A 27,705-nucleotide genomic window follows, 5' to 3' on the forward strand; every position below is an offset into this window, starting at 1 on the left:
AGCAATCCCCATGTTTAAAATGTCCTATTATTTATTTTTTCATCCTCTGAAAATGGGGGCTGGGCATAACAGTGTCTTTAGTTTATAAACAGTCATTGCAATACTTTTGTGAAACCCCTTGAATTAAAGCTGAAAGTCTGCACTTCAATCACATCTTGATTGTTTGATTTTTAAAACCTCTCTGTGGTGCACAGAAGCAAAACTACAAAAATGATTTCTTTATCCAAGATTTTTTTTTTTTTTGCATTTTTTTTTAAATCTTTAGTTAAATTTCTTGCACTACTGAACCTAAAAAGCTTCTAGCGTGAACACGAGTGTTAAACATCTGCAACACCAGCGCTACCCTACTCTGGGATTGACTTCCTGAAACCCTACAAACTCATTTTTAAGAGATCCTGAACCCTGTGTGTTGTGCATCACGCTGAGTCGTGGCTTTTACAGCTCTATTTGTCAAGGGGTAACTTCCCAGCTTGTTGCATTCGTTGCTGTTTGCCAACATGCACTCCTGGGTTCAAAGCCATTGCAGCTTTTTGTCTCCCAAGGACTTGAATGTTTCCTGTTAAATGTATTACACCAGGATACCACTCAACAACAAGCATTTTTCAAACCTTCCCCCAGCGGCTTTTTGTCAGGTGCACAGGAACCCAGCACAATTTCCTCTGAAAGATTTGAAGCTTGAGGTTTTTTCACAGACTTTCACACCATGAATTAATTGAGTAGTCAAGCCATTTATAAAAAGTGGAATTGCCCAACTGTGTTTCACTGTCAGTTAAATTGGCTTTTCCAACCAAAAACCTACTTTCATGTTTTGCCAAAGTTTCTAGAGACTCATTGTGTCTTTGCAAGGCAAATTAAAGCCAGTGTGTTTTTCTTTTCCTTAAATTTGTCGCTCATCTGTTTGTCAGGAACCCATGTATATATGGCTGTTCGATTTAACGATATATATCAGATGACGATATAAAAACGTCTATCGTTTCATTTTACGCTATCGTTTGTTTCGTGCTGTCGCAAAATAAACTCTTTACGGCAATATTTTTTTCATCGTTTTGATGGTCACTGTAGTGGCTATATTAATTTCTTAAAGTTCTCTCTTTCGCTTATATTTTATATAACCACACTACAGACGGACAAGCGCCTGTTTTTATGCGTTGTGGTTAGCAACAACGACGGTAAAACCATCCGCTTGTTTATGTTCCACATAAACCTTTCACAATAAAGCTCAAGATCCTGTTGAGGCTTTTCAAAATAAACTGAATCACGTGACAGAGCAGATTATTTACGGATGAGAAGTTAAAAAAGAGCCGCCAGGTGCTAAAAAATAAACCTTAGACTCAAACGTTAGAACAGGCTGTTCCCCGCAGCACGCTGTGTAATAAATACTCACAAAGAAAACGGCGGCCTTTACAACTCATGTCTAAAAATTTATCGTTTCATAGATCGGTTAAAACACTGGACTCCAGCTACATGACGCACAGCTGGAAACGCTTCCCGCAAGTCGAGATTCACAGAATTTACAGAAAATGTTACATTTTTGTGATTTATATCGTTATTGGAGATAGAATTCTTATATCGGGATATGAGATTTTTGTCATATCGCACAGCCCTACATGCATATGTAACTTGCAAACTGTATGAATGCAAAGGATCTTCCCTCTTACTCTGTCTGCTTTCCTCCAGCTCAAACCTTCCCCCAAAGGTAGTATATAGGTTAAAAGCATATGCAGCTGGGCTTAATTGCTATTATAAGTGGTATTGTCAGATCAATTGTGTTTTGTTAATGCAATGGAACCATTGGTCTAACTTTGGCCCAGCACCAGTGCCTCTGCCCTGCTCCCCTCTCTCCAAAGCATCATGCCCCCATGCTTCCCCCTAGGCAGTATATTGATCTAGCTACTTGTCATGCCTACTGTCAGCTCCTGTCCTGCCTGCTTTCCTCTGATCCCACACTAGTATCAGAGAGGGCAATTAAGAAGAGGGTAGAGAAGATGGAGGTGAGGATAACTCGGATCATGTAGTGATGTAGAAATTGTATATGGAAATGCATTTGGCCAGTCAGGGAAATTGTGCATCAGTGGTGTGTGATAGGAATAGAGAGGGGACAGATGGATTTAAGGTTTGGAGGGAGAGTGACAGTAGATTTAGGGTTTGGATGTGTTTGCACTGGTGCTGGTAATTGTTTATCAATGTTAACTCTTGGGAGCAAAAGATTGAGTGTACACACTCCAAAAAACTCAAGCTATCAATAACCAAAAAAAGGAATAAAATGGGGAAAAGATTACTTAAAGTAAACGAAATGATCTGTCAGCAGAAGAGTTTCAATTCGACAATTTCTAAATCAAGCTTTTAGAAAAGCCACATTTCTAGTCTTAAAAAAAACTTTTCTCAAAACTAGTGTGAGCAGACTAAAAGTAAACACATTTATCTTAATACAAATAAAAGATCTTAATGTCTTCTCAGTAGGGAGGAATTTGTGCTTAAATTTAGAATTCATTCTTATTGCACGACTACTAGAGCAAAATTCAATGTTCTTATGACCGTAAGTCATAAAAATAAAGTCTATTATTTGACTTGAAGTGCAGAGGATGAATTCAGAATTTAGTCTTGCAGCCTAAGGAAAGAAACAGGAAACAAATGTGTCTGTATCGCTTGCCAGATGGAAAGCAGGGTGAACAGGCTGTGGCTGGGGTACGTGTTCTCATTTAGTATCCTTTGGGCTCGACACAGATACCTCACCTCACTGTTATCACTGATGCTTGGAGGATCGGTGCTGGTGATGCTTTCTATTTTTCCCCTGTGAGACTTAACAAAAGGCTATACAGCAAGACATTTATACAGAAAAGTGGGATAAATTGTTTAAAAGAAGTAAACCTGACTTAGATTAATGTAGTAGTAGTAGTAGTAGTAGTAGTACTATTAGAAATGAGATTGGCTTCCTTGATGAAAGGAATTGATCTCAGTACGGTCCTGAGCAGTGAATCAATCTTGATGTATATCATGAGATAGCTTTTGTTTTTAACAATGACGAGAGAATTGCTTTTAATGTGGCTATATGTTAACATGACTTGTAATCAGTGTGGGAACCCATTGCACTCATGGTGTCACAGCTTTGTTATAAAAGCTTGGAGATTAAGAAAGCAAAGGGGAAACTTATCTGTAAGCATAATGGAAAAACCATAAAACAGTAAAGTATGATAGAACATCCATCCATCCATTTTCAGTGTACTTCAGGGTAATGGGGGGTGGTCTGGAGCATTTTCCAGATGTAGTAGGGCAAGGTATGGCATGGGCTGGTCGCCAGAACGTTTGCATTTTAGAAAATATCCATAAGCGCTACTACAAATCTAACTTCCTTATATGCCCACATGCATGATGGGCCACATGCAACTTAAAAAAAACGCAAATGGAAACATGCACAAGCTACAAAACACAATGGAATTTGAATAAAAACATGGAACGTGATGGAATAGCTGCAGAAGTAACATGCTAACAGTAAACCGCTAATAGCAAACATATGTACAGTATTAAATGACTCAGTATAATTAAAACACGTTACCTTCCATCCTTTTGTCCGTCACATCACCGATGAATACTTCGCTTCTTTTCAGGGTGTCTCAGAAAAATCCTTTGCATGTTTTGATTTATGTCACTCCCGCAGTTGGTCCGTCATGAACCCCCCTCCCCCCGAAACACTTGCTTTATGTTTTGTGAGATTTTTAAATTTTTTAAAATTTTTTTTTTTTTATAATTTTGTTTACTTTTGCATCATTTCTGGTGTTTTCTTAAGCTGCAGTCCGTTTGACCCCTTAGTGCCACTTTACACATGTTCACAAAACAAAGGAGTTCTGCCCATACCTGTATTATGGACAAAACAAATGATAAATAAGCAACATAGTTATTTATTGTGTTTGTCTGCAGGTATACATGATTCTGTGGTAGAGAATTGGCAACAACAGGCAATTCCATGTGGTCACGTTGATTTTAAATGTGTGAAGAGTTGAAAATGACATTCTCGTAGCTCTAATTTCATGTATTGAGTTACTCAGAGCTGGTAAAATTTCTCAAACAAGTTATACATTTAGAAACTAATTTCCAAAAAGCTTGAAAAAAGCAAAGTGCACTGACAACTCCTCCGTGGTAAGAATATATATCCTGTCATAAAATAAACATAATAGATATTTGATCCTACTTCAATGTTTACTGTGCTGAGAGAGGCTGAGCAGGGCAACAGAGGACGCATTCAGATCGGGTTTTAGATTTGCTTTTGCCCGGCTGGTGTCTCAGATTGTTTATAAATGTGCACAATATCTTTTCCCTCAGCTGTGTTATTTCCATTTTATCTATCTCTACATCCTTTAATCTTCTCTCTGCCACTCTGTGTCTCCCCCTGTCTCCACTCTCCACCCTTGCGTCATGTCGTTCATCCATCCATCAGCTAAACCCGAGAACTCGGCCTCCCCTGTAACAGTGGTTGCTGGCACTAAGCCAATCACTGTGGCAAGCTGTAAGTCAGCAAATGGCCAACCCGCTGCCGAGATCTCCTGGGTGACTACAGCCAATGGCAATTACACAACGAAGCAGCAGCCGGGGACTGACAACACGTTGACGGTGATCAGCGAGTACATCATGGTCCCAACGCCAAACGACAACGGGAAAGAAATTACCTGTGTCGTATCACACAGGACCCTGGTCAAACCAGAGAGCTTCAAGATGAATTTAGCAGTTCAGTGTAAGACCTCTCACAAGTGCACATACATCCATCAGCAATTATTCTAACCCGATTAATTGAGCTCATTGTATTGGGTTTTTCTTTATTTTTAAATTAATAAATTAAATTTCCTCCTCCCATTCATTCTTTCTTCCCCCAGTTGCTCCCCAGGTAACCATAGAAGGTTATGACAACAACTGGTACATCGGCCGCACAAATGTGGCGCTCACCTGCAAGGCTAATGCAAACCCCCCTCCAACCACTATCCAGTGGAAGTCGTGAGTATTGGCACATCCTTAAATCTATATTGTCTTATCTCTTTGTCCGTCTCTCCCATTTTTCTTTAGTCACATTTTCCCTTTCTTACCCTTCATCACCAGCTTCACAGTCCTCACAGAGCTATAATTAGCGCTTTTATTATTGCAACTACAGAACTGTGCTCTGATTATGGAGATAGTTAAATAATTTGTCATAATGGACTCTGTGACTTGAGATTTAACCCTTGCATAATGAGAAACACAGTGTGCGTCTGTCTCCATTTTCTGTATTATCAGCTATTAACATAACTGTGACAAAATCTGGGGAAAAAAAAGTCTGGAAGTTTAAAATAGAAGAAATGAGATTTTGGGATTGGATCCAGCAACACTGATTTTCCTGCTGTCCCCATTGTATCTCCAGCAGTGTGTTATAATGGATTGCCTTTTAGGGAAGGGTGGCAAACTGATTGGTTTTGTGCTGCTGATCAAGATTAGCTTAATATGACGAAACAGTACAACGCAGCACGTTTCTGTAAATGTCCGACTCTCTGTCCCCAGTGTCAAATGTCCTATTTTTCTTTTCCTGTTCTCTTCTTTCTCATACCGATATGCACTTTTGTCCCTCTAGGACGACAGGAGAGTTTCCACCTGCAGTGCAGGTCAGTGAAAATGTGCTCAAGGTACAGAATGTGGACGAGTCTGTCAACACCACTTTTTTCTGTGAGGTCAACAACCAAATCGGGACGACCAAAGAACAGTTTGGGATCCTGGTCAGAGGTGAGTTTAAGTGTCACAGATCAGCGCAGCATGCTAAAATTAGGCACCTGCTTAAGTGGCCTTTACAATTTCAGTTAGATAACATTTTAAATATCATATTTCAGCATCGTGTGATGTTTCTCAGTGGAAACAATCTCATTTGTGCACTTCCCTGTGACATAATGAATTAACATTATGATTGTTCCTGTCACTGCAAGTCAACCCTTCTGTGGCTCTAAATGGATTAAAACCAATACGAAGGGTAATTTGCGCAACTTGCAAATGCCCCAGCACGCTGATAAATTGTACACAGTAAAGGCATCAATAAAGCAGTGAACATTTCATAAGTAAAGTGAGAAAGCCCACTCTTGGGACTCACTTGGGTCTCATTCATCATGTAAACGTTTCCCTTAGCTTGTACATAAAAACATTTATATCTGAACCGCGAACTGGAACAAAGTGCACTTTTATCACACAGGCTACACATTTCCTGGTGTCCTCTGCTCTCATGTCTTCCCTAGGGATGCACCTTGGATGCACCTTACATGCACCTCACATGTCACATATTCACACACACAAACGGACACATTTTCTGTGCTGAGGGCTAACTTGGGTGTTTAGTGTAGGGCTAAGGGGTCCAGCTGCTCAGTCCATGGTGTGTGTCTGTGTGAGTGAGTGCGCGTGTGTGTGTGGGAGGGAATCTGAGCGATCAGAGCTTGCATGTGCATTCCTTTTATGTGGTTTTTTTTTTCTTTTTTCTTTCTTGTTGTTGTTCTTCAACGTCATAAAACCCTTCCCCTCTCTGCTTTTAAGAGTGCGTGTTAGTTTTTTGTGTATCTTTGCATGCGCTTAATAAACTCTATTATCAAAGTTTCCATGCTTTATCAATACCCAAGGTCTGTCAGCTGCTTAGTACATCTTTTGGCATTTGCATTTTTTTTTTTTTTTTTTTTTTTCTCCCTGAAGGTTTTTCATGGTAGTTCAATATTGTGAGAGCTGCACACGAACTAGACGGTTCCCATAGATATTTTCACTTCTACTTTTTCTTATTCTTTCTTTTTTGCTTCTCAGCCATACTCTGTGCCATCAGTAACAACAGGAAACACTAACGCAAAGCAAGCAACACATAAAGTGACACATTTGGCTCAAAATGATACGGTTCACTTTGTAATATAGTGGATTTTAGAATAGTCTGCAGTATGGCTGCAGTGATGCATGAACTAAAATACTTTGGGTGTGTGTGGGTACATGTTTGCAGGTTGTGAAATGCATGCATGTATTCAGGTGTAAGCACTTGGAGAGAACCTTCCAGAGCAGGTCATACAGTCCAATTGCTGCTGTTTGAGAGTTTTAGCCACCCCTTTCAACAGTGTTCACTTCTGTATTTCACCTCATACAAAATACATCCTCCTTCACTCTTCAGCCTGCACTTAGCCGGAAGTGATTTTCTGCTGACATCGGGGTAAACCTTTTCCATGATGGGCAGAGAGTGACTACATCTTAAGAGCCACCCAGCTCCTCCATGGCCTCATTTCAACATTTTTTTATTTTTTATTTTTTTTTGCTTCTTCTAGTCCTCTTGCTCCGTCTCTCCCGATTTCATTTTTGTTTCTCTCTCACTCCCCCCTACATCTTTCGTCAAGTCCCTTGGCTCCTTATGGTGCCACAGCATGCGTCACCACCACTCCTCTGGGGCCATTCTGTACTGCTGCATACAGTAGGTAGTGTAAATGGCTTCTGTAGCACAAAAGGATGTCACCAACTCCTGCTGTGTATTACAAGACACAAGCAAGTGAGATACAAAGATCCAGCGAGCAGAGGGAGAAAGAGGCTGCTGCTTTTAGACTACAAAGATGGGGAACATGCCACACCAAGATAAATCAGTGCCAGCATGCAATCCTCAGTCAAAGAAGCAGAGAGTAAGGGCACGAGGAATGGAGAGAGAGAAAGCGATGCTGACAGCATTTAAAACTCATGGGAATCATGTGCTGCTGCATCCTATCTCCACCACTATTGGCCTCCGCTATCTCTCAGCGTAGCGTGTGTTTCTGTCCGTCTCCAAGCCTCTCAGAGCGGATCAGTCACCCTTTGCTGCTTCAGCTCCTGGCTGCTTCTCTTCTCAATTCCACCATCCGTTCCTCTCCTGCTCTGTCTTTTATCCTACATTTTCACTCCTCCCCCATTCTTCATCCCACTTCCCTCTTTCTCTTCTTTCATTTTCTTTCGGGTCTGCTTGTTCCTTACCCGCGTTGAACTTCCCACAGTTGGTCTTATTCTCTTGCTACCGACCACCTCCTCCTTCCATCCTACTCTTCTCTTACTCATTGGCACAGAAGGAGGATAAGACGCGAGCTAAAATTGCCAACACTTGCTTGTTGGTTTAGTCACCTATTAAGTGTCAAAGGAAAAGAAGTTTCTAGATAGCAAAAAGGGAGAGAAGTGCACATAAAGAAAGACGGTCGGTACTATTAAAGAGAAATTAAGGAGTCTAAGAAAGATGTGTAATGCCTTCAGATGGGATTGCAGTTCAGACCTGTGGATGCTAATGTGAACGTGTGTAGACAAACGGGGCTAAGAGGGGCCGACAGGCGTGAAATGGCCAGCACCTGCTACATAGCAGGTCCCCCCACTCCCCTTTACCCCACAGCTGCATGACACACACAAATTTACACACTAGTGTCTGTGTGCTTACTCGCGCCTTCTGCCCTCGGTCTTGTCCTGTGCACATGGAGGCAGCAAGAGGGATGGATGTCCTCTCTTCTCCTTGCCTCTCCTCCTCTCATCTTCGATCCTGCTGCTTAGTCACACAGGCACGCAAACACATCCTAGCCTTCTCTCTTCTTGCATTTCTTTCGATTTATCTCTCCGATGCCATCTATTTCACTGCAGTTTGCTCTTTCATTGCATCTCTCATCCACTCAGTTAGCATATGCTCTCTCCTCATCCTCCTTATCTCTCTCAGGTTGTCTTTCAGCCTCCGCAAGTCTGCCGCTGATCTTCTTGCTCAGAAAAGAGACTCCTGCCCCCAGCATTTTCCTTCTCTCCATCTCATGCTTGTGCTATCTTTCTCTCTCTAAGCTTAACTCTTAAATACCAGTAGCTCTTCCTTAATCACAGCTTAGTAGTCTCCATCCCTCCCTCCATCCCTCCGTTCTGGGCTCCTCTCAGGGGGGGTTCTTGTGTGGCTAACCCAGATTCCATCCATTTTTTTTCTTGGTTTTTTCCCTCATCATTCCTTAAAGGGGTGGCTCAGCTGAACCTCAAAAAAGTTAAATGCTCTAGATTGAATCCCCCACATGGTCTGAAGGGCTCTTCAGTTAAATGGAAAAGAGATTTCCTCCCAATTCGGTGCATTTTTCCCATTTTCAGACTCATCCAAGGAGACAGTTCAAGGGCAAGGGGCTTGGCTATTTTCCTCCGTGGGGTAGAGTGTGTGAGTGTGTCTGTGTGTGTACGCCTGTATCTGTCTGCGTCTGTCGTTGTGTGTCTCCGGCCATGCGAAAACAGCCAGAGAACAGGTCTGATGGAGCCAAGTCTCCCTCCAGCCTGCAACTGGCCCCCTTCCCACCCCTAATTAGCACACACAAACACACATTTCTGGAGACACACACACGCACAGACACACTCAGCTGTGTTCAATAACTTAACATACTGACAGAGAATACTACTAAGGGATGCTCTAGGTGCAGCCCAGCACAACATCCGAGCAGTGATGACCATGGAGCACGTGTGTATGTATGTGAATGAGACCATGCATGTTTTTTGGACGGCTGCAGCAAACGTTACTTCTGCTCCATCTCTCTCATTACTCGCGGTCACTTGGAGCGTACAGTTGTGTTGGACATGACTTCATAAGGACCATGCTGTTTTTTTGGCTTCCACAGTATGTTGTGTGTCTCTGTGTGTGTGAGTTTTATGTTGTTGTTTTTTTTTGGTTTTTTTGGGGTTTTTTTTTTGTTTTTTTTTTGTTTTTTTTGGTTGGGGGGGGTCATACTGCATGTTTGGTTTCCTCCCCACATTATCTACACAGCATGCATATTGCAGTTTTTCATCTGGTTCATTCGTCAGCATGTCTTTGAGGTGTCCTCTCGTCACTCACTCAAATTCCACTGGTGCTTTGTTAGGTTGTGACTGAGTCTGCACTTGGAGTCTGTGATGGCTCCTTTACATCTCTTTTTGTGAATCTTTTAAATGTTGTCTCCAGAAGGGTAGAATAAAACATGATGTATTATCCACAAAAGGATTTACCAGCGCAGACTTTGAAAAAAAAATACTCTTAAGAACTGACTTGAGTTACGCATTAAATATAATTAGATGAGTAGAATTCAGAGAGAATTTGCATTTGATTTTCAGCGTAATTCCCTTTGATGTGACAGCAGTGTGTGGCAGCATCGGGCCCAAACTTGGCACTGAGATTTTCACCACGTAGCATGTGGTGGAGCTCCACAGAGTCGGAGGTGATAATGCATTTCTTGTGTTCCTGTTACAAGTGGACACCGAGGGCTAGCTCTCACTCTCATGTGTGTGTGAAGGGGAATGTTTAGCACAGCTTGGGGGGGGGGGGGATCTGTGTGCAAGGGGAAAGTAGTGTGAGAAGATGTACGAAAGGAAAGAAAAATGTACCCGCATTATTAATTCTTTCCCTAGGCATGTGTTGAAAGTGAAGCACAGAGGAGGAGAGCACAGAGAAGTAACACATGACAGAAATACAAACGCAAATTGGACAGGGAAAATGGATTTGGAGGGCTGAAGGAGCGTGTGCAGGAGACAGCTAGTGAAGTGGAGGCAGAGATGGAGAAAATGGTAGCAGAACTGAGGAGAGGAAGAAAAGAGTGAAGCACAGGTGTAGACAGCAGTAGACTACCATTCTCTCTTTTGACACGAATCAGTGTTACACGAGTAATACTGTCAGCTCTCTGTACAGTTAACAAGAGAGGCCGGCTTCTGTTGGATTTCAAATGGAACCGACAATAAGAATCGAGCTGATTTGCTACTTTCGAATTTAGGCAGGGATTTCAACGGCAGCGTCTACCGGTTAATCCTCTGCCGCAGCTGGTGAAAGTGCAGAGTGTGGAAAGGAAAGCAAGAGCGGTAAGAGAGGATGTTCGGCTTAACCGAGGGCTCTTGATCACTTTCTGCCAGAGTCTGAAATTAAAAAATACATTTTCTCACCACAATTTATTTGGTTTTATTCTGTAGTTAATGCGCTCAAACCTGAGTGGAGCGGTAGCACTTTGGAGTGACAGATAACAAACAGCCTATATTCCATTACATCATGTTTCAACAAAGCGCATTGTTGCAGAAAGAGCAACATGAAAGCCTTTAATTTCATTCTGAGGCATCACGAAGTAATGAGTACAATAAATAAGAAATCGGAGACATGAACGTGAATGCTTTGAACCCTGTAAAAGTAGGAATAATGTATATTGAGACATCATTTTCCGTTCCTACTTTAAGCAGGCTTACTTTTATATCTTCCAAGAAGGCATGCTGCAGGAACAGCTTACGGAATAAAGTCTAAGCTGTCTTTCTAATTTGTTATTCCTGTCTGAGTTATACCACTCGTTATGTCGTCGGCATATTCCCTTTAACGTTTGTAGAACACTTCTATCCAAAGCTTTGGCGTACAGCGAATGCAAACATTATTCTGGTTTTATTCTCGCTGCCCACTGAGTCAGAGATGACACTGCAGCACATGGGAAAACGGTCACAGGTTGTGTTTGTGGGGAGTTGTCAGAGTCCCTGAAAGCACTTAGAGCCCTGAACTCATGACCCCCGAAGCCCGTACAAAGCAGCAACATCCTGCTTGTGTTAATAGTGTTACTAGTCTAGGCTAGTCTGTGCCCGTGACACAATCAGCTAAAAGATTTTAGAACTTCCTGAATTTAATGTTTTCATTTAGTCACGTTCCTTTATAACTGTCTGAACTGGAACATTAGAATAGCTTTGATATCGGCACTGGAAGCATTTCATTTAATACACAGCCCCAGTCTGAACTGTTAGCTGACTTTCATGCAGAAGCAATTGAATTTGTTGCCGTTGAAATACCTGCTTTAAAATACAGCACTAGTATTACTGAAGGGGAATATCAGGGGAGGAGAAAGTACAAGTTCAGAAAAAGAGTACTGACAAGTCACATGGGACCTCTTTACAACCCTGATTTAGACAGCACTGCTTATCCCTGGAGTTTTTTGTACAAAGACGCACAAACAGGGATGCTGTGTGTTTGATTGCAGAGCCCTAGTTTCAGTCATAGCCTCCTGAGCTAGTTTGCACTCTAACAAAGCCTTTGTCAATATTAAAATGAACTAAAGTGACTTATTTTTCTTGTGTATGTGTAATGCCAGAGGAAAAATGGACCCACATATAAGACTGATGCGCACTCAACCAGTGCCTGTGGCGTACAGAAGTGGAGAGGGGCAGCAGTCTGTGCCCGCGCTCATACACTGCTTCCAGGAAGACTTGTCATTCCGCTGTGTCGCTTTGTCACTCACTCAATCCGCCGCCTCCTCCTCCAGCACCACCTTCTCCTCCTCCACCACCACCACCTTCTCCTCCTCCTCATCTAATTTCCACCCTTCCTTCCTCCTCATTCATCATTATCCTCCTCTGCACGGCCTCCACCTGTTCTGCTCTGCACACACTGATCCATGCTCTTTAATAAAAGTGTGTGTGCGTGTGTGTGTTGCACATTTTTTTTTTAACCCCCTGCCTTGCCTTTTGATGGTGGTCTGTGGACAGACCCTGGCTATCGAAGGGCAACACAGGGGGGAGGGTGGTTGAGACGTTGTTGTGACGTAGCTGTGGGAATGGGGACAGCAGCAGCTCTGAGGGAGAGGAGGAAATGTCAAAGTAGAAGGATGCTCGTCGTGCACACACACACTTGACTGTACTGACACCTCAGCACTCTTACACACTTGACTGCATACATTTCAGACCAGCACCACTGACATCATCCAACCTTTTTCTTGCCATCTTGCTCTTTTTTTAAAAAAACCAAACAAAAAAAACCAAAACTTTTTTTTGGCTGTCTTAATTTTTTTGTCTTCCTCTCCACTGGTCGAACCTTTTTCTTTTTTTTCTTTTTTTTTCTTTCTACCCTTTCTCAACCATATCCTTTTTCTTCCCTGTTTTTCTCCCTCCCTGCCTCCCTCCTACAGAGCCCCCAAAGAACCCATCCAATGCTGGCGTGGTGGCGGGAGCTGTGATTGGCTCCCTGCTGGCCCTCCTTTTGGTTGCCGCTCTCATCGCCGTGCTCGTCACCCGTAGGCGCAGGCAGCAGCAGGGTTACCGCGCCAATGGCGGCAGTGACATGAAGACGCGCATATTCGGGGGCGGCAAGAAAGCGAGCAAGAACGGCACAAATGGAGGTGCGGGAAACGGCGGCGGCAACAACAACGGCCCCATCTACGTTTACAGCGAGAGCTCCCCCATTCAGGCCCTTGGAGAGAAAAACAACCACCAGCTGATTACCATGGGAGGCCACCCTGAAGTGGTTAGCACCACACCCACTGCCCAAGACATCCTGCTAAGCAACGAGTTGGACGACGCGGAGAAGAGGAAGTTTGACGAGCTTGACGAAGCAGAGAACTATGATCACTACAATCCTGGTGGCCCCATCCATTTGCCTCGCTCAATTCGCGATCAGGAGATGATTGGAGAATACGATGATGACATGGAGTCCCAGCGTGATGGCTCGGTCATCTCACGGACTGCAGTTTACGTATAGAGGAGGAGGAATTGGAGGAAGGGGAGGAGGAGGAGGCAAAAAGGCGAGCTGGAGAATTCCTCCTGAGGATTTTGTGGCGGTGGGGTCTTGTCCCTGTTTGATGGTGAAAAGAAAATCATACCACTTTTATTTTTGAAAAACAAAAAAAATCAATTTTAACTATAGTCTATCATTAATCACAGTGGACAGAATGAAAAAGAGGGTGTGGTGGGATGTTGTAAAAGGATTGTTGTTGTTGTTGTTATGTGGTCCCTAAGAACTAAAAATCAAACGGAGAAAAGAACAACATGCCTCCCACCGCTTCTGCTCGTGCTCTCGCTATCACTGGGACCTTGCCTATTGACTGACAGACAGGCTAAAGAGAAACAATGTAATGTGGGAGTAGGTTCATGGAAAAGTGATTACAAGCTTAGAGGAGGCATCTCACTTGCATATTCGCTGTTATCTTCACTAAAACAGTAGCCGTGGAATAAGTTGTCAAGCAGTTACCTGATGCCTGCAAATCTCTTTACTTCTGTGGGAAACTTTTTGTTTTGCCAACGTGTTGAGCTGTGACACCTGGTGGGAAGTGGAGGACAGCGGTATGAGTCAGTTTGAAAGTATAGACAGTAACCATCAGGTAATTTCGAGACAGTAAAAATGTATTTGCTTATGTCTGCTGGTGACTTCGCTCTGCTCTCTCTGCCTTCTTCTCAAAACAACTCTGCCAACTATCACAGGCAGTAGACACTCTCAATTTGAACTTAGCAAAAAATTTAAAGAACATGAGGTCTTTGTGTGGCGAGCAAATAGAAAAGCAGTTAGGTTTTAACAAAGTACGTTTGCTGAGAGTTTGAACCAAGTTCCTAACAAGGTGTTCACGAGCAAACTTTTGCACTGTGCCTGGAGGTAAGAGACGGTAAACAAGAGATGAGGGAATGAGGTGTAGCTGATCTGACAGGGTCAAAGGATGGGGAGAGGGATTCAGGAGGCAGGAGGACTAGAAAGGAGCACGTCTCTTCTTTTCTCTTCCTCCTCATCCTCGTCTATTCAGAGCGCTCCTGACAGGAGGAGCTTGATTGGTAATGAGCCGTGAAGTCGCTCGCTTAGCCGGGACCAACAGATTGCCACCACTTATCGTTTATGACGTGGCGATTCCTCTCTCCCTCCCACCTCCATCTCTCCATCATGCTTCCGTCTCTCCTCCTCTCTCTCCGCATCCTTCTCTCCCTTTCTCTCCAGTGTTTATGGGGAGTTTATGATTTATCCAGGGCGGTGTTGAGGTCAGGGCTACCGAGAGCAAAGTAGTATTTTACCGCTCCTGATGTGTCAGACACCCCACTTACTCTACTCCAGCCCGGTGTGCCCTGACATGCCAGGAGTGACTAATCCACCTGGAGTGGCCATGTTCACTCCACTGCACAGACACCCCAGCTGCCTCTCCCGCTTTAGTAAATGGTGAGATGTAACAAGAGCCCCACCTCCAGAGTGCAATGGCATTAGGTTAGACAGATTTTCAATGAGATCATATATTTCTTTCCATTAGCCAGTGTTGTTAAATGTAGTGAATTGATCGGGAGACACAAAAGGTTGCATCCGCAGCAAAGCTATGGGAGTCATATTGACTAACAGGCAACATGTGGCGAAATGGCCCTTTTTATGATGCAGGTTCAGGGCCGATTGTCTCCTGACTGTTAATTTATCCTTTTAACGAGCCACCGGAGGCCCGCTCGGGCAAATATTACTCCATGGCTATTGTACACCGCTGTCTTTGAGGCTCGGTGTGTGTACATTTGCATGCGTCACCATATCTGCATAGCCACTGGGCGACTGTGATGGACAATCGTAGAGAGAACCGAAGCTCCTCTAATCATTGCGTTCCCTGCCCTTCCTAATCAGCTGTCCTTGGACCCACTGGGAATCCAATGAAAGGGGTCTTGATGACTGTACCTGACCTCCTGTAAAGGACCTTCTAAGAAATGGGTTGGCTTCTGCTGCAGGTCATAAGGGCAAATGCAGGGTGACCCATTCCTAAGGGCAAAGATGACTGTGCTTGCGTTTCTTATCGTAGCTGTTTTTTTTTTTTTAACCTTGAACTACAGATGTGAGAGATAAACACTCACCCAGTATCTGCACAGGGCGAGGCAGACCTTGTTTGCCTTTGTGATGGCTGTTAACCTTCAGAGAGGTGGCGAGAGAGAGAGAGACAGATGACAAAAATAGAGACGGCGCTTCGTGTTTGAGCGCTGTCTAGCATATTGTAAGCCAGTGTGTTCAATAGGATTATCGTCTAATGGCCTTAGCTTATACTTAAATGCAACTCCTGCCAACCTGGGGTACAGTAAATTTGCCGAACGCAGCTGATTTCTCACACTCAATATGAAAATGTATTATTTTTACACTTGTATGTGTCACCAATACAAAGAAATATGAGTGCAACACTTAGTTTTTTTTTTTTTTTGGAAGGGGGGGGGTCAAAAAAAGAATACTGACAAAGGGACAAAACTGTTGTATGTACATTTTGGTGTGAGCTATCTGTGTACTATATATGTAAGCATCTTTATTTTTCTTGTGAAAATGTGGATATTTATGAAAATGTAAATATCAGATCGATGGAGCCAGTGTTTCCGATGTTATGGAAGTAAAGAGGAAAGCGTTTGTGGGTCGGCTAAACCTCAGAAGGCATTCAGAATGTAATTTTTAACCTAACGCATACCTCAGTAGTTTGGGTGTTTATAACATACTGAACTGACTGAGTTTAATTTATCCAAGGGCCAATTTGATTTGGGGGGGGGGGTGCATATGCTTGAATTTGTTTTTTTTGTTTTTTTGTTTTTTTTTGTTTTTTTTTTTAATCCGAGGTAACTTTATCTGCATTTATAAGCACACATTTCTTGGAAGACAATTGGCTTCACCTTCTCCTTGACAGAAACTCTTCACAATGCAAAAACTTACACACAATACTCAATTCATCAGATAGACCGTAACGACGCAAGCAACGGTCTGTTGAGTCAGCGCTCGGTGTGCGTGCAAATCTGTGTGCCAGTGTGTTCGGCGGCTTTAGGACATCTCTCGCTGCCATTGGACTGTAACTTGAGTAGCCACCCTTTGTCACCATGGAAAACTGGCAAACCGAAGATATTATTGTGCATTTCGAGAAGACTCACTCACTCGGCGCACACACACATACTGTACGTATACATTCGCAGAGTGCTGAGATGCATTCGCCCACACACAAACACCCCTCAGTCAGTCTCATTATACTCACTCCCACAGCCAAACTGTGCAGAAGACACCTTCTACCTGACAACTCTGCCATCTCCTGACACAAGCCCACACAAATGTGTTCGCGTAGCTGCACACACACACACGAACACACTTCGTCTTACTCTGCCTCTTCCACAGCGGCTCTGTCAGGACACATACAGAGTTCTGTTAGTGTGGAAAGAGCTGTACCGTGATGTGTCCCCCTGCTCCAGTGCTTTCTGCCCCCCAAAGTGTCCAGCCTGTTCCCGAATCAGTGACTGTGTAGAACATAAACAACTACACATTCGGGGGAGACGCACACCTTTCACCCAGTATCACAGACACAGGCTTTTTAGGAAAGCGATTGTCCGTTCTGGTCTTGTTCTGCAGAGGGAAATATCGCTTTCATAAAAATGCCACCGCGCTGACCTCCTCCTCCTCCCAGAGCCCTTTGAATGCTTTTAGAAGAGTCGCATTTTTTTATTTTATTTTTTTAACTTGACTCCAAAATGTTGTCTTTTACTTCAGCCACCTCTGCTACTGCGACCGCCTCCACAGACACACACACGAGCACATCCCATTGCCACCCACCTCGGTGCCCAAGTAAGGCTTGTCAGACAAAATGCTTTTAAGAGAAATCTGCAAACCTGGTCCAGGTCTTGCACAAGGTTAGATAGTCAGAATATCCAATATTTTCTTTTTCCTTTTTTTTTCTTTTTCCTGAGAGCAACGTGCTCTTATCGTTTCTTTGGCTCCAAACATCTGATGAGTAATCAAAGCCTTAATGCATGTGAGATGGGAGATGTTAAGTAAAAAATGAAGAAAAAAAGAAAAAAAAAGAGAAGCTTCCGGTGTACATAGTATAAATATATAAATATTTAGCAGAAAAAAGAATTACTAATTTATGGTGTCACGTTTGTGTATTACTCAGTGACAGCACGCATGAAGGATTTATTTTCTCCTGTTTACCGCTTCTCCTCTCTTCTGTTATTTTTGCAGTGCTTTATAATTTATGTTTTATGAGTGCTTTATTCTTGACTGCTGCGCTGTGATTGCTGCCAAAACTGGCAAATGTGCTTCTTCTATACAAGTGAAACTGTATACAAACACACAACAAAACAGTCTTACCCAAAATGTGCTTTTTATTATTGACTGCTTTGTGTAAAGTTGTTCTTTTTTCTTTTCTTTTTTGTATTTTTTTTTATTTTATTTGAGTTTTATTTTGGTCTTAAAAAGAAGTAAAAATACAGATTAGAGTTGGTATTGCCATTTTTGTCATGTCTTTCTAGATTATTTTTCCGTATTCAGTTACTATTAAAGATTTCTTGATTTTTGAAATGTTCCGGTGTTGCTGTGTGTGGTATGTGTCTCCTCTTTCTTACCTTCATGTCTCTTTGACACTTGAGGTTAGCTGGATGACTGAGCACCCAGATTGAATAGAAACGCCAGTCATTGATTCACACTGATTAAATTTATAGATTAATTGATCAGGATATGAAGTAGCTTCTCGGTCTCTTGTCACCCATCCTTCAGATCTCAGACACACCCCTGCTTTTTCTCCCCTTCCCCACACTCTCATTTCCTGGTCTGGCTGCTTGTCTCATTTCACTTTTGATAAATCTGTGAGTGTGTGTCAACAGAAGTGTGATAACAGGCTTATGGGAAAATGAGCGCAGGAACAGGAGATGCCATTTCGTGGTTTATAATTGTCCTGAGCTCCACCTCCTCCCGTTCTGTTTTGTATATGTGACTTGGCTGGCAGAAGTAAACTTGCTGCCTTAGTAATGGCTAGGTAGCAGATGCTGTAGTTGTTTAAAGGGCACATTTTTCTATTAGGTGTTTCACCGGTGCCTGGAGATAATGAAAGCACTGATGCATTCCTATTTCAGAGTGCAGGAATACTATTATATTCAGCAGAGTTTCAACAGTTCTCATGTAAAAGCTGTACAAGCGTAGAGAAAAGGGTAGAGAGCAGGAATGTGGGCATGTAGCTTCAGTGGTTTTCCTGGAGGGAGGCAGCTTGTGTTTTCAGTTGGGGAATGTGCAGGCCAAGCTGAAACTGGGTGAATGGAGCGCCTCTCAAAGGCTGCATTGTTTGAGCTCTGCCTAAACCAAACAGGTTTGGTCAAATTTCAACAAGAGGGCATGCAGAAGTTTAACTGTGTGTAGGTTTATGCTTAAATATGCTGTGTGCGTGTGTTGATGCATGCATATGCACCTGCCTCATTTAGTTTGGACATTAAAAAGCGCTGCTGTTTCCCCACAAAACAAAAACTGACACAAGCAAATTCTGCTCTTTAACGTGCCTGTGATGGTGACAGTTGGTATATGGCAGTGATGGCAGCGAGTTCTCGGTGTTTGCCTGGTGCTTTGATGCCGTCATGTATCTGTGTGTCATCCTGGCTCCTTGTCACAGTTCATTTTTGTTGCAGGCTTCTTCTGTCAATGCACAGCTATTTACTGTGAGTCCAGCCCACCATCTGGCCTCTCTAATTGCTTTGGATTTGAGGCTGGCAAGATAGAGAGCACTTACACAGACAGACTCGCTCACTATCTCTCTCACGCACACACACATACACACTTACACACTTTGACTCCTTTGGTTTTCTAGCTGAATGTAAAACACTACGCAGCAGCAAGGCTTTTAAGGCACAGCTAGTAATAAAAGCCTGTGTGGTGCATGCGTTTTTGTCTCGCTGTTACACATGAAGGAAAAAAAAAAAGTATGCCCATCATGTGACTGAAGTGACCCCGTAACGCAGAACCTGGCCTATTAGCGCTCAGAGCAAATAACCTGGATCAGGAGTCAAAGTGACAGCTCTACGCCAGGCACTACCACTGCGTTCAACCTTAGCTTTCAACGATGAGACATGGTGCGGTGCCCCCCGGGCAACTCGGCTGGCTGGTAGTGGCACTGTTCCCAACAAGTTGATTGTGGGTGTGCGTATTAAAAAGTGTGTTCTTTGGTCATCCAGCGTGCTAAACAAGTCTGTTCTGGTGGTTAGGCGCCCACTGAGTGCTATGCTGGTTTCAGACAGATTGGGTTTCCACAGGATGTTTGTGTGTGTGAAAGTGTTTAAGTGTTATCAGATTTTTTTTTCTTCTTCTTTTTTTGGTGTGTACTGTTTGACACATGAATGTTTGTGCATGGCTGTATATTTAACTTCCAGCTCTGGCAGCCACAGCTCTGATTAAACACTCCGATCGTGTGTGTGTGTGTGTGTGTGTGTGTGTGTGTATAAGCAAACAGACCAACTTTGGTCTCTCTCTCTGTGCTGATAACGGCTAATACAATGCTCATCACTTAGCCTCTCACCCTCAAGCTCCAGACTTGACTAATAAATCCCAGAGTGAGTGATGAATGGCCAAGCCTGCTGCATCGATGTATGAGTGATGGATGTGGTGACCTGGGCCTTCACAGGAATTAAAGCAAGTCTGCCTCCAACCTCAATTATGAAAGTAGGTCTGTGTTTCTATGAGCTTTAAAGTGACTGTTTTTTATCTTTGTTGCCTGTGGTGAATCAGTAGACCTCCAGCTGTGTGTGTGTGTGTGTGTGTGTGTGTGTGTGTGTGTTTATAGTTAGTCGAGGGTTTCTAGCAAACACTAGATCTTTAACTGGCTTATTTCGTAGCTGAGAGTGATTTTTCTAAATATTTGGGTTCTGCATTCTGGTTTTGACTCCTATCTGTTACTCCTCACTGACCCTCCAGTTTTAGGACAATTATCCAAAATATGAATCTAATTAATGAGTTTGTATGTTGAAATCGTGGAATGTACTTCAGTGGCCAAGTCAGTCATCTGAACCCAAAGCATCTATTTCCAAAGCATGCGTTTCTTTGCTGAAGACCAGATTGTTGGAGGGAAACCCCCTGAGGAAAGCAAGTCATAAAGATGGCAGCAGTACAACTCTGGCAGAGATGACAAGTGCGATAATGTCTCTGGGTTTGGATTACTTTTTCTGAAGTTTGTTAATTTGTCCACATGCTTTCTTTCCCTGTGTGTTCCTACTGAACAATAAGAGCACAGAGTCTACAGTTATGTGTTCTCTGCAAAGCAGCGCTTTGAGCTTAAAGTTAATGAGTACAGTAGAGCTCTAATGATTTTTTGATTGACAGAGAATTATCAATTATTTATCAAGCAAACACTGCAGCTTTGTGGGGATTTGCTGCTTATCTTTGTCTGATGTAAAAGCACGTTCAATATGTTTTGGGTTTCTGACAAAACGCGAAAGTCAAAGACTTCACCTCAGGCTATATTGTGATTGGCTTCTTATGCTTCCACACCAGTAATAGCTGTGACAGGATGGATTATGCTTTCAGGTCGTCTCTCTGTCTGTACATCCATCTATTGTTGTAAACATGATATCTCTCAAACAGCTCAGGGGAATTTTTTTCTTTTACAAATTTGCCACAAACATTTACTCGGATGCAAAAATGAACTGATGAAAGTTTAGTGGCCAAAGGTCAGCATGGCCTTACAAAACAAATTGCTAATTGTGACAAGTTTTCAAAGAATTTAATAGGATGAAGTGATGATATTTTGTCTCCAAAGGTCAGCTTCCATGTTTTTCTCGCCATTATTCAGCGGCATAACTGAGGAAGAGAAGCAGAGGCTGTGGTCTCATTTGACCAGGTACTGAATTCATAATGCTAATCTTCAGTGCCCACCTGCTGAATAAAATCTTTAATAGATGTGAGAAAAGCAAGTCAAGACCAACATGCGTGTTAAATCCAGCTTCACTGGAGATGTGGAAACCAATGGTGGCTGATTCTCTGCTTCTCAGTTCCCACTATTTTATAGATTTGGTACAAGTCATTCATCCATTATATCTTCTAACAGCCAACACAGTGGTTAGCACTGTCGCCTCATAGCAAGAAGGTTCTAGGTTCGAATCCCTCCAGCTGGCAGGGGCCTTCTCCAGGTACTCCAGCTTCCTCCTACAGTCCTGCATACTACAAGTAGTGATTGAAAATGGTAAAATCAGTAGGTTTTAGCTCTGTGATAACCTGGCAAATTGTCCAAGTTTCACTCTATCTCCTCCATAACATCTGGGATCGATTCCAGCTAAGCCCACAACCCTGAACGGGAGAAGCGGTTAAGAAGATGGATGGAAATAATCACTGGCAGGAGCCTTGATAAGAAGCTGCTGCTGCTGCTGCTGATGATGATGATGATATTACCATTATTTAGCATTCTTTAGTATTTATTTAATCATTTGCACTAGATTGGTTTAGCTAGTGACTATAGAATAATATAATTCTTTTTAATTAGTGCAAAGTGCAGTCAAGTTTGATTGGAAATTTGCATTTCCTGTCTATCACCCAACAGCCACCATAGTGGTTACGACTGTTACCTCACAGAAAGAAGGGTCCTGGTTCGAGCCCCTGGCTCAGGCCGTTCTGTGTTGAGTTTGCATGTGTTTCCTCTGCCTTTCATGTGGCTGATCTGGCTTCCTCCCACAGAACAAAAACATGCACATTAGGTTAACTGGTGAGTCTAAATCATCCCTGGACGTGAGGTAGATAAAGTGCTTACAGCATGAGAATAAAGTGTGGTCAAATGTGGCTTGTAGTCTCAAATGCCAGTCCATTTCTATTTCCAAATTTAATGAGAACCTTTTCAGTCGCTGGTAGGACATGTAATTCAAAACCAAATGTGAACCTCATGCTGGCACAGAAAAGTCAGAAGGTTCACCAAAGTCAGCGGGATCTTCTTTTTTCTCCTTTGGGGACCATGAATATCTGCAAAATGTCAAGGCAGTCAAACTAATCTTTGAGATATTTCAGTCCTGAAATCACAATCTCCAGATACGATGTGAAATTATTGATTCAGTGCTTAAACTCTTAGAGTGAGTGTACAAAGTCTGAGTCATATACAGTCTATCGTGGTAATACTTGTTGAATTCCAGTATTTCACACACACCCACAGATTACTGATACTGGCTGCTCTCACGCTCCCTTGTTTTATCACAATGAAATTTGAATCAATATTTTTTAAAACAATCTCTCAAGTGGAGTTCTTAATTTCACACTGTGTGAGTCCATTTGTGACAAATTCGGGGCTTGTTCATAATTTAGGAGTCGCTATGTGGGGAGACTAATTTGTTTGCCCGACCTGTAGTTTGTGAACGCTAAACTGGCTTTAGGTACTTTTCAGTGGTACAGGTTCTGGTGTCTTTGGTAGCAATGTTTGCTATGTGGGAAGGATTGGAATCTAATCTCGTTGGCATCTTACTTTAGTTGAGTTTGTTTTGGATCAGGCAGCGAGCACTTATTCACTATTCACACCAGAAACAGCTGTTTATTTGATACTTAAAAAGTCAAGAAAATTGCAGTTTGAAGTAAAAATGCGTTTTCCATCAACTTAAATAAAAATGTCTCAAGGTATAACCTTCATTGCTGTAGTAATGAATGTTTCAAGCCAGAAGGGGTGCTTTAAAAGCACCTGAATGGCAAATGTAGTATTTCCTCTAAAAGAATATTATCATGTCACGCAAGGTGAAAGCAGAGCGCACAGGGAGCCACGTTTGTAAATAACAGGAAATTGGAAATCATATCGTTCCTCTTCCACAAGCGGTAAATGATAACATCCGATCTTCTGGCTCCTGGTCATGCAGTTGTGTTCACATGTGTCTACTGTATGCATACGTACAGACACACACTTATAAAAATCCAGGCAGACAGACGGGGGGAGATGAATGCTCCTGTTTCCCTCGTAGGCCCCTGGCGTTTACGCTTTCTGTCCCGTGCTGACGCAGCTGGAGGTAACTGGGCAGTTGCGCTGCATTGCTGGGCACACGATTCTCCCTAAGGGTGGAGCATGCATGTGCAAACGCTGGGAGGGCAGAGAAGGGCAAGGAGAGGGGGAGTGAGATGTGGCAGTATGGATAGAGAGCAAAACGAGCATGATGTTGTGAGGAGAGCAAATAGGAGGTGGAGGAGTGAGATCTGAAGCCCTGTGCACTGCCAGAAGCTCCAAAGAGCTAGCAGGTATATAAATTTAACAGTGACTAATGCAAGATTGAGTAAAGCGGGAGAAGAGAAGAAAGGAGGATGGAGTCAGAGGATCGAGAGAGCAAGAGGGCAAAAGGCAGAACAGAGAGGGAGGAGTAGCTTGATTAAAGATGTAGTGGAGATGGCCAAGTGAAGGGTGGAGGCTGATCAGGGCTAAGTTGTTGCAGCTGTGTTGATTTAACTTCTCACTGTTCAGATTGTGTGTGTGCTGGGGTGTGGATGCATCTATCTGAGGACGCAATGAAGAGAGGGAGAGAGACATGGAATACGAAGCTTAGACGTTCAGAGAGCGCCACTGACCTCAAAACACCTGCACAAACAGCCACCACCACAGACAAAAGCTCCGGCGTGTGTTGTGCATGCATGTTCACGAGTTAAATAAGCCCCAAAAGGTCTTCATGCTGTGACTTACCTGGAACAAATCCTGTTCTAGAAAATAAAAACAAAGAACATTATGTGAATGCGGTATGACCACCAGGGAGCGTAGCTTTGAGCGAAGTGAGTGTGCACGTGTCGGTGTGTGTGTGCATGACTATGCGGGGATGAATAAGAGCGATTTATATCAGGGAAAGAATGGTTTGTTGCTGCTCCTAAGAATAGATTCTGTGACGGAAATGATTTTGATGCTGTATGCAAGCGTGTGCGTGTGTGTGTGTGTGTGTTTGCCCTGCAGTGTTTTGCAGATCAAATGCACTTTCTGTTTAATTCACCGTCTCAACAGGCAGCTCCTACAAAGTACATGCACGCACTGGCACATGCACGTCTTTGCACACTCTAATACAAACATACAGAATGCAAGATGAGAATGGAGATAAAAAATGAAGTAAGTCTGTAAATATTTGGTCTTGGGGACATGAGATATTCTTCTGGGACAACCAAGTCCACAGTAAATGCCGTGTGTTTGCTTTCTTGTTCACTTATATGTGTAACTGCTGTGCAGATGTGGGTCTGCTGTGTATATACAGGTCTGTTCATACATACAGTATTGTGAAGTGATAGAGTGGACTAGACTGTGAGCCTTCATCAGCAGTCCAGAGTGATGTTATCTGCGCTGGCTAGTTCCCCTGTAGGGTTCAAGTCTTTTCTGCTTTCTTTGTGAAATACATACCAAAGACAGCGCTGTCAGACCTTAACAAAACTAAGCGTGTGCTCGTGTGTGCTCGTGTGTGCTCATGTGCATGTGTCGGCTCCTCTTTTATAACTACAGATTGACACCTCATTCATGTGTCTGTCATCTTATCGAGACATCTCCTTTTCCTGTAATCACTTCTTCTGCCTCATCCTCTTCTCCTGCACTCCTATCTCCTCATCGTCTGCTGTGGACTAAACGTACCTCGCTTTTAGTCCACACCAGACGGGGGGGGTGTGTGTGTGTGTGTGTGTGTGTGTGTACACGCTCTCGAGCTCTCTCACAACGCCGTCCAACTCGTACTGGGGTGTAAAACTCCACTTCCCCTTTTCTCATTTCCAACACATCTCCCATCACTTGCGGTTGAGCTGAGAGTTGGCATTATAAAAAGAAAAGGCCTTTTCACTTGTGAGTGTGGGGATGTGGGTGTGTGTGTGAGCCAGTATGACGATCTCTGACCACACTACAGCACCTGCTAGGGGTTCTCCTGTATATCTTTGGCCCCTTGTTAACTTGTCCTCTACTCTAGAGTCCTCAGTGATTTCAACTACATGGCTTGTCACTCAACCCCACAGCCAAGGCATCATGGGTAACAGCTCTGACTCACTGCTAAAGTACACTTTAATGTCTAATGCGAGCAAGCGAGAGGGAGAAAGCATCGGAGTTTGGAAAATAGCTCAGCATTGCCATGCGAAGCACAGCGCCGCTGCGCCCTCCGTTGTCCGTTTAACTGTCAGCTTAGGGCAGTGATGGAATAAAATGGTCCTGAATGGACAAAGGGTCTTATCTCCGAAGGAAATTAAATGTTATTCAAATTTGGCGTTTGGCATCTCGGGGGCTGTACGTGAAATGTTTATAAACACAAGTCGATTATCGCTCACATAAACATGGATATGATCTTTGCCACCTTGACAGTAATAACAGGTTCATCGCAGCCTCACACCTCTGATTTAACCCAAGCGGCAAATGGAAACAACCGCTGAGAATTATGGTCTGTTCACTGTGTCTAAGAGCTGGAACTCCTTTTGTTGTGAGGTAACAACAGGGTATAAATGGCAAAAAAAAGACGGCACAGAGCACTCAGAGGGTGCAAGAATGCAAGGCTCACATTTTTGATTAATTTATGTTCCAGTACATTTCAGTTTTCCTAAGTCATTACCCTCCCAAATGACAACCATTCCCAGTGGATTCAGGCAAACTCTTATAAACAAGTGCTTGCTGTGGTCCAATCTCCGTGCTTCTGGTCTGCTTATCGTCTTGTGTTAGCACTTGGGTTTACACTCTTTTCTGGAGACTGTGTATCATCCTATAGTTTCCATTTCCCAGTTATTTATCTGTATATTACACACACACTCTCCAGGTACTGCTCGCAGGTCGTTTATCCTCCATAGGTCCCCTGATATATGGAGCTGTTGCATTATAGTATCATGACACACTCCTGCCTGCAGAGCAAACACAGTTGCGTACGCTGTCAAGCACCTGGTTTGTCATGGTGTGTGTCTGGCACAGTTAAAGGGTAAGTGTAGGTGTGTGTCTGTGTGTTAACTTAAGTTTTTTTTCTTCTTCTAGTGATTTGTCCTATTTTAAGGCCCCTTACTTTGCTGTCTCTCTGTTAATACTACTTTTACTCAAGTGCTTCAGGGTTTTCTTCTCCCAATTGCTATTCATTAGGGTTGATGGGTGGCAAAGGTAGTAAGGCTGCAGCAGCACAAATATGGCTTCTAGAAGGTTTTCTGTGGCATATTTACTGCAGTATTTGCGGTCTTATTCATATAACCACAACCACTTTTTTTTATCTTTTCTGTTTTATCTGTAGATTGTTTCTTGCTGGTCTGTGAGGTGTAAGAAATTTGCGTTTTGCAAAACACCAAGACATTATTGTCATTTTGCTTCGTTTAGCAACAAGCAGTGCAAGCAGAAAGAACTTAAAATAAAACAAAAACTAAACTTCGAAGCTGGGCCAAGAAAATACTTTTGCAAATGCAGTCATCTGAGCGCTCCGTATGATACGTAATGATTTCTTATTTCGAAGAAACATCTTTTGGTGTCTCATGTGTTGCTTTCCTTTCCGTGCAGACTCCGAAAGTCTTTGTTGATCATAAGCAGCGGAAATTTGACTCAAACAGTAGTGTGAAAATGGTAAATATTGCTATAGAAGATGAATTTGATGTTTAGTGGTGCGAGTTGGCGTACATGTGGATAATAGTTGCATATGCATGAGCCTATATTCGCTGTGTGTTGGTGGTATCCCTCTGTGTATGTGTGAGCCCCCCCTCTCAGTGAGTAGGCAGCGTATTACTTGTTTTGGTGCAATGAGCCAGGCCTTGTATTAGGCAGGTTGAGCTGCAGGGGAAATTTTGTAACACTTGACCTGTTTCACTGACTCATTTGTGTGGATGAAGAAAAGGAGGGAAAGAAAAGGAAGGAGAGAGCAAGCGAAGGGATTGGATGGCAGCACAAGTGGTTCGGGGTGATTGGAAGCATGAGTGACAATGGTCAAGAAAAGGAGGGGGAACAGCAGCTGGGGCTAGCTGAGCGGGGAGAGTGACATGAGATGACGGTGCCTTCACATTCCTGCTTTCTTACTTTCCCCGTCTCTGCGGCTCTCACCCATCTTTCATTCAGCAGCCTCTCTGGCAGGCCCGGCCGAGTTGCCCCTCTTCTTATTACTCAGCCCTTCAACCTTAAAGGTCAAAAGCAAAGACTTTGCGCTTTAAAAGTAAAGAATATCACATTTCTCTGTAACTACCTGGTGCTGTGCACGTGACTATGCATATGTGACATTCCTCCTTTTTCCCGTCTGTCCCGGTGAATGTGGTTGTTTTTTTTTGTTTTTTTTAAATACTCAATGCCAGCTCACTGCATACATATTAATAGTCTAGTTTTTCAT

The 27,705-nt window shown here is 43.1% G+C and overlaps 1 protein-coding gene across 2 annotated transcripts in view; it reads left to right on the top strand.

The window, feature by feature from the left end:
* Nucleotides 1–27,705, top strand: part of LOC309717481 (nectin-2) — an 85,462-nt gene that overhangs the window by 33,292 nt on the left and 24,465 nt on the right. The window contains exons 4-7 of one of the 2 annotated variants that reach the window (XM_082552094.1): nt 4,433–4,726; nt 4,866–4,983; nt 5,591–5,739; nt 12,879–18,019. In XM_082552094.1, the coding sequence (XP_082408220.1) occupies nt 4,433–4,726; nt 4,866–4,983; nt 5,591–5,739; nt 12,879–13,447 (1,130 nt within the window). In that variant the 3' untranslated portion in view covers nt 13,448–18,019. Of the gene's footprint in view, nt 1–4,432; nt 4,727–4,865; nt 4,984–5,590; nt 5,740–12,878; nt 18,020–27,705 lie in introns of those variants that run through there. The other variant, XM_082552095.1, reaches the window with a different exon arrangement.

Source organism: Aulonocara stuartgranti (genome assembly GCF_965226115.1).
Source record: "Aulonocara stuartgranti genome assembly, chromosome: 11".
In the NCBI taxonomy this organism is placed as follows: Eukaryota; Metazoa; Chordata; class Actinopteri; order Cichliformes; family Cichlidae; genus Aulonocara; species Aulonocara stuartgranti.